Source organism: Acyrthosiphon pisum, chromosome A2 (genome assembly GCF_005508785.2).
Source record: "Acyrthosiphon pisum isolate AL4f chromosome A2, pea_aphid_22Mar2018_4r6ur, whole genome shotgun sequence".
In the NCBI taxonomy this organism is placed as follows: Eukaryota; Metazoa; Arthropoda; class Insecta; order Hemiptera; family Aphididae; genus Acyrthosiphon; species Acyrthosiphon pisum.
The window spans coordinates 40,078,194-40,085,485 of NC_042495.1; the positions used below are offsets into that span (position 1 = coordinate 40,078,194).

At 27.0% G+C, this 7,292-nt stretch overlaps 1 protein-coding gene across 1 annotated transcript; it reads right to left on the bottom strand.

Moving 5' to 3' along the window:
• Positions 1-30: 30 nt before the first annotated feature.
• LOC100572280 (golgin subfamily B member 1-like) lies at positions 31-4,701 on the bottom strand. The gene is made up of 4 exons (XM_029490332.1): positions 3,690-4,701; positions 1,555-3,475; positions 1,334-1,482; positions 31-342 (listed from the first exon to the last, which is right to left on the bottom strand). The coding sequence occupies exons 1-4, from the start codon at positions 3,759-3,761 to the stop codon at positions 337-339; spliced, it is 2,148 nt and encodes a 715-aa protein (XP_029346192.1). The 5' UTR covers positions 3,762-4,701; the 3' UTR covers positions 31-336.
• Between the last annotated feature and the right edge of the window lie 2,591 nt (positions 4,702-7,292).

Genomic DNA, 7,292 nt, shown 5'->3' on the forward strand with positions numbered 1-7,292 from the left:
TATGACTGATGTTCAAATAAAAGTACTAAATAGTAACAATTGACATTTATTTGTATCCATTAAATTCATTACTCTAAGTTATTTATTAACATAAATTTGATAAATTAGGAAAATAAATAAATATAACTAAGTTACATTGTAATATAAACAGTACAGTTGAAAGAACTTTGATAAAACTAATCAAAGAAATTGCTAAAAATAATTGATTTAAATTGAATAGTTCCAGTTAAGGGTTTAAAGTAATTAAATAGTGGTATAAAGTAAATAAAATACAATTAGTATTTCATTATTGGTCTCCTTGCACATTTGCAGCGATAGTTTTCAAGTGACATTACTTTACAACTGTAATGAAAAAATGATATTAACATATTTTTTTAATATAAAAATGTATAATTTGGTGACAATGTTTAAACACACAATGCATACAATTTTTTTTAAAGGGTAAGAACAACTCGATATCGATAAAGACAAAAAATATAGTTTCAATATCCTAATTATTATTAAAATTAGATTAATCTCCTTCCCCACAGGCTTCTGTAAATATGCTACGAAGATCATGTCTAGAATAGAAATCATAAATTAGCAATTTGTTGGGTGCCTATTTGTTTCATCAAATACCTGATACTATGTAGGTACTTCCTATTGGAATGGTCCTATATTATTTTATTTTATATAATCGTGTACTAATACTTCAATACATGGTTAAACCCACTGTTAATATGTTTTTGAGAAATCTTAGAGTAAAATTTACCTACTCGTTACAAAAATTTTAGAAAATAATACATTTTTCATCAATTTGACTGAAAGCGTATATACAATAATATATAATACAATATTTTTAGAAATATAGGCTAACAGACACTTGGAATGGTTTTTCGTAGCTCATAGGTTATTAACTATCTTTGAATTCAAATTGAACGCATCTATTTCAGCGACCTAATCAATGACGACCTATGGGGTAGTAGACAGTAGTTACACAGGTCTTACACTCGACTCCTAACGTACATAAGAGAGGCTTGTGGTTACCTACTTCCCCATTATTTATCATAATATATACACAGTGCTTGTATTTTTCAAAAATAATTTAGTGTAGTCTTAGTTGAATCCTAAATCCCAATCAATAAGAAATATAAATTTTCGGACACACACATTTTTTAAATACTTTTGTATCCCCCTTCTATTTCTAATTCAAGTACTGTATATACACCACTATAATGTTGCATAATATGTATAATATTTTATAACAATAAGAAAATCTTGAAAGAAGTTAAATAAAAAGGTAATAATTATTAGTTAATACTCACTGACTATTGATTAACGATTATCTACATACTTGAAGGTTATACAGGTGTTCTTTAACTGCGGCTAAAGATTCTTTGAGATGTAAACTTGCTACTTTTTCAGAGATCATTATATCCAAACTTTTCTGTTTTAAACATTCCTTTAAATCTCGAATTTCATTTCTTAAATTAACTTCTGTGTCTGAGAATTAAAAACCGATATTAATTTATAACAAGTTAAACGTAATATACAATATTATATTTTTAGACATACCTGCCATGCGTGCGATTTTCGAATTGTATTTCACTTTCATATCTTCAATCTCATTTTGGTGTTGGAATAGAATAACTTCTTTTTCTTGAATCAAATTTTCAGTAATTCTTGCTTTGTATTCAATATCTTTAAGATGCTGGTTTTTGGCTATGCAGTAGTTTCTTATCTTAGACTGTTGATGCATGGCGTTTTGCATGTTGTACAACACTTTCTCATAACCGACTATACTATTTTGCCAGGTACTGATATTGTCTAGTAGTATGTCCATTTGCTGTTCTAATTCGTTATCGGATATCAACGAAGACGACTGTGACGTTGTTCTGTGCTGCTGCTGCTGTTTACTTTTGGCTTTTATTATTTCTTTTATGGTTTTATTTTTATTTTTTAATGTAATAATCTCGTGTTTTAAATGTTCGATATAGTCTTCTTCTGCCTTTATTTGATGTTTCAAATCATTACACTCATTTTGTACCAATGCGATATTGATTTCTTTTTTTTGGAGACAGCTCGTAAATTCATCCATCATTTGTTGCGTGTAAGTTTCGTTTTCCTGACATTTTTCTTTTTCTTTATTATACTTTGCATTCACGAGTTCAAATTTATTGGTCTGTTCTATTAAATTCAATTGAAGCGTTTTAATTAGGTTATCGTTATCGAAACGTCTCATATTACTCTCAGTCAATAGTTGTCGGTGTTCGTTGAGCGACTTTATTAAGTGTGGATATTTCTTATTTAGCTCATCGCACATTAATTGCATTTTCGAACAATCTTCTTTGAGTTTCTTATGTTCGTCTTCTTTGCTAATTAAAATTTTTTGGATCTGTTTTTTATGTTCAAATTCAGAATTTAGTTTAGCGTTCTCGTTTTCCAAATGTTTCTGCCATTTTTTGTGATCGTCAATTTCTTTTAGTAGTTGTTGATTCTTATCTTCTACTTTTCTAACTAAACGTCTATTAATTGTTTTTAAATCTTCTTCTTTATCAGTTGCCAATCTCACAAACATATTGATTAAATCACATAGTTGGTGGTTTTCGGATTCGAAGTTGGTAGATCCTTGGATTTGATTAATCTGTTCTGCGATCAACATTTTGCCTTTGTACAATTCGTCATTATTTTGAGAACAATCAAATGCGTCATGGACGTTTTGATCGATCAATTTTTCAGGAAACTCTGACAAATTTTTATGCAATAATTGTAATTTGTTTTTTTTTTCTTCATTTATAAAACATAACTCATCTTTCAACTGCGATATTTTGAGATCTTTAATACACAGTTTTTCTTTTAACTTCTCCAAGCTTTGTAGAACTTCATCATAATTGTTTAACGTTTTAACGCGTATGTTCATCAGTTGCTTATTTATAATGTATTTCAACTTATCGTTTTCTATCAGAATGTAATGATATTCATTTTCACGTGCAGCTAATGCAACGCAAAAATTAGTCAAATGCATAACATCTTCCTTGTCATTGAACCTACGACCTAATGCTAAACAAAGATTGTATTTTATTTTATCCATTTCAGAATTAAGCCTACTGAATTCTTTAACTGCACAGTCATAATTTTTATATTTATTCTGTAAAATGCTGTTCCTGGTTCGTAATTTTTTGTTATTTTTTTCAGATTCACTCATAGCAATACACGCTAATCCTATCATTTTGTCCAGATTAATAACGTCGTTATCGCTCATAGCGTATTCACCGTTTAAAATTTTGGTCATAAGTTTTTCTTTAAATGTTTTAAAAATATCTTCGTAAGAAATATTCAATTCGTGCAAAACTATTGTTTCAGTATTTAATAAATTATCAAATGATTTGAGATTCGTAGTTATAGTTCGAGGCATATAGTCCAAGACTACAATTTTATTTTCTGTTATATCTGATGATGGTCCCGTTCCATTAGGTTGGTAATTAAACGTTATTACCTATTTTTCAAAATTAAAAAAAATATATTGTATTGTAGGTTTGTTACCTATGTGTTATTTTATCTAATATTATGTACATGTATGTTATATATTTAAATAAATATTTTTAATTCAATGACCTAATAAATGAATCAGTAGATTTATTTAAAATTAATGAGTTAACTTATTAGTAATCAAATTAATTAAACTGATAATTTTTTTTTTAAATGCTAACCTCGTCCTTTTTGTTTCCATCATTATTTTCCGATTGATTTATAGTGTTAGTTTGTTGGAAATAATCAGACATTTTTTTTGCTACAACATACAAATTATTAACCCATTTAAAGTAATATATTTATATAATATAATATAGGTATACTCAATAAATTATAACAGAGAAAAAATTATTATACATGTATATAGGTATTATACACTTTAATCGACTTTGTATTTACATTAGGTATATATAGAAACAAATTATCGTATCAATTAATACGTCGAGAATAACTGTTTAATGATCACCTAGACGTTAGTACTGATAAATTTGCATACCTAATCAAATCGTAATTCATTTCTAAACGTTTGTAGCCAATAGCCATTATACTAGGCTAGGCTTTAGTCGTTAGGAAATAATTGTCTGACATATAGTAGGTACACTCATACAGTCATACAGTATGAATATAAATGCATAATATTATGTAAAATTCTAATTTCGCTTACCTTTTGGCTTTATTTTAATGTACAGATTAGATACGGAATATATAGCAGCGCGCCGGTACAGGTATTTAAGTATCGCTCGTCGAAAAAATGATTTGTCGTGAACGGATGAGACGATGAACGAGTAAGAGTTAAGTTGTTATACATAGCCCATAGTCTTAATTATTGCATGGTCATCATACGATTAATTGAACAATTTTCTTTCTATTTCAATAACCGACACAGATTCAATACAAGCGAGGGAAAATTCTATGGCATTACCTGATGATCCATGACGGCAGTCGTGGTCAGTCATAATATTTTCCTCCATGATTTGAGAAAGTTTGGTACCCTCCGCATAGTCAGAATATGCATAACATGAATAGTATTACCATTATTATTATTATTATTATACAGGGCGTATCTTATGTCATTGTACGCGGGTTTTTCCTAATGATTATAGGTCGATGATATTAAATTTTAATGATACTCAAATCATTAATTTTGGTTTGCTAGTTTATGGTCTTCTAAGCTTTAGTAAAATATGCATTAATACTTTTAATTTAAATAATTGGTATATAGGTTTAATTTATAAGAACTAAATAATTTTAGATTCTGAGTGGAACGATGAATGTATTGATTTTACAATGATGTGTGGTTTTTTTAAATTTTTTTATTTTTGTGTCTGTCATCACCTTTAAAGACAGAAAAAATGCTTAGATTTTCTTCAACAGTATCTTTTCTGATAGGAAAGTGAATCTAGTTGGTACTTTGGGGGGGGTAAAAAGTAAAATTTTTCCAGGATTTTAAAAAGCGCCGTAAAAAACAATAGAAAAATTAAGGAAAAACGGGAATTTTTACGCAAAATCTGTTTTTGAGAAAATTGATTTTGGTTTTTGGTGCAACTCTTAAACAAATGACCGTAGGTACATGAAATTTTGACTGAATGTTTATATTAGCGTTTTCTATACACCATAACATTTTCTAAATATTTTGACTTATTTTGAGCTCTTTACGGACATTTTCAGTTTCCATTTTTTTTAGTTTTTTTTTTCTATAAATATCAATAAAATTTTGTTTGTTGGTTAAAAAAGCTTGAAAATTTAATAGATGGCTCCTAGTATATTGTTTCAAAGGCAGATGAAAAAATTAAAAATCCACCGTCACAATTTTTATTTTATAAGCATTTAAAGTTCAAATATTGACAAAATACGTAAAAATGACGAAAACTTGCAAATTATTTTGAGATAGAAATTCATAAAAATTTTTCTTTTCAAATTATCGGAGTCCGGAGACAAAATATACATTACCGATAAAGAACTATTTAGTAATGCGGGTAGATCACAGGTAGAGCACATGTAGCACATGTAAGTGGTAGATCGTATACGCTACACAAGCACCAGTTTGTCTATCTTTATAAAAAAAAAGGCGGGTAAGTCGTGGATGTCGCTCTGCTGTACAGTAGGTTACAAGTGGGTTACTGTAATGGATGGAATTAAATTTGAATCCAATGATATTATATCATTGTATACGAAAAACGATTCTGAACGGAGATGATTTGTCAGTCTAGGATATATTATTTTTAAAGAAAAACTTATGGAGAACCTTGTACCAAATTTTAAAAACTTAGTTATAAAAGAAAAAATTTTTACGATTTTTCAACCACTAAATTACTTGCAAATTTTCGCAATTTTGACATATTTCGTATAAATTTGAACTTTAAATGCTTATAAATAAAAATTGTGACAATGTATTCCTTTTATTTTGCAACTGCTATTGTAAAAATATGTTAGGAGCCTTGTATTAAATTTCCAAATCTTAGAATTAAAAAGAAAAACTTTTATGAATTTCTGTCTAAGATAATTTGAACATTGCCGTAATTTTTACGTATTTAGTCAAAATTTGAACTTTAAATGCTTATAAAAAAAAAATCGTGACTATATATTTCTTTTATTTTTCAATTGCTATTGTAAAAATATATTATGAGCCTTGTATTAAATTTTGAAATCTTAGATATAAAAGGAAAATTTTTTATGAATTTCTAGCATAAAATAATTTACGAATTTTCGTGATTTTTACATAATATGTTGTCAAAATTTGAACTTTAAATGCTTATAAATAAAAATTGTGACAATGTATTCCTTTTATTTTGCAACTGCTATTGTAAAAATATGTTAGGAGCCTTGTATTAAATTTCCAAATCTTAGAATTAAAAAGAAAAACTTTTATGAATTTCTGTTTAAGATTATTTGAACATTGCCGTAATTTTTACGTATTTAGTCAAAATTTGAACTTTAAATGCTTATAAAAAAAAATTGTGCCTATGTATTTTTATAATTTTTGAATGGGAGTTAGAACAACATATGTGGACCCTTCTATTAAATTTTCAAGTATTTTGTCCCAGCTAATTTTTTTTTATCAACATTTATAAAAAAAAAATCAAAAAAAAAATCGATTATTTCAATTGCCTATAAATAGATTAAAAATTAGTGAAATATTTTGAAAATAAAACTATATAAAGAAAATGTCAATTTAAACAACTGGTAAAATTTTCAAGTGTCTACGACTCATACTTTTTGAAAAATAACAAATATCAAAAATCATTTGAGGCTAAACCGTTATTTAATGCGGTTTTGTAAAAATTTAAATTTCAAACACTCCTAAAAATTTTTTGTCTTAGTCCGGTTGAGTTTTTTTTACAGATATTTAAAGAAAAACTTATGGAGAACCTTGTACCAAATTTTAAAAGCTTAGTTATAAAAGAAAAAAATTTTACGATTTTTCAACCATAAAATTACTTGCAAATTTTCGCAATTTTGACATATTTCGTATAAATTTAAACTTTAAGCACTTATAAAAAAAAATTGTGACTAACGATTTTGGATTTTTTTTTATCACTGTGAGAACAACTTATAAGAAACCTTGTATTAAATTTTCAAAGTTTTCTATCCAACCAAAAATTTTTTATCGTTATTTTAAAAAAAAATACTTAGAAAAATTGAAAATTTCATTTGTCTATAAATAGCTCAAAAAAAGTCGAAACACTTTGAAAATTTAACCCTGTATAGACAACGCTAATATAAACATCTGTTGCAAATTTCAAGTGCTTACAATAATTATTTTTTGAGTTACAGTAAAATTA

Excerpts from the sequence above, each read along its gene's own strand:
- LOC100572280 (XM_029490332.1), bottom strand. The coding sequence starts at position 3,761 with ATGTCTGATTATTTCCAACAAACTAACACTATAAATCAATCGGAAAAT. Across the intron at positions 3,476-3,689 it reads ATGGAAACAAAAAGGACGAG|GTAATAACGTTTAATTACCA; the intron begins GTTAGCATTTAA and ends TTTGAAAAATAG. Across the intron at positions 1,483-1,554 it reads GAAAATCGCACGCATGGCAG|ACACAGAAGTTAATTTAAGA; the intron begins GTATGTCTAAAA and ends TTTAATTCTCAG.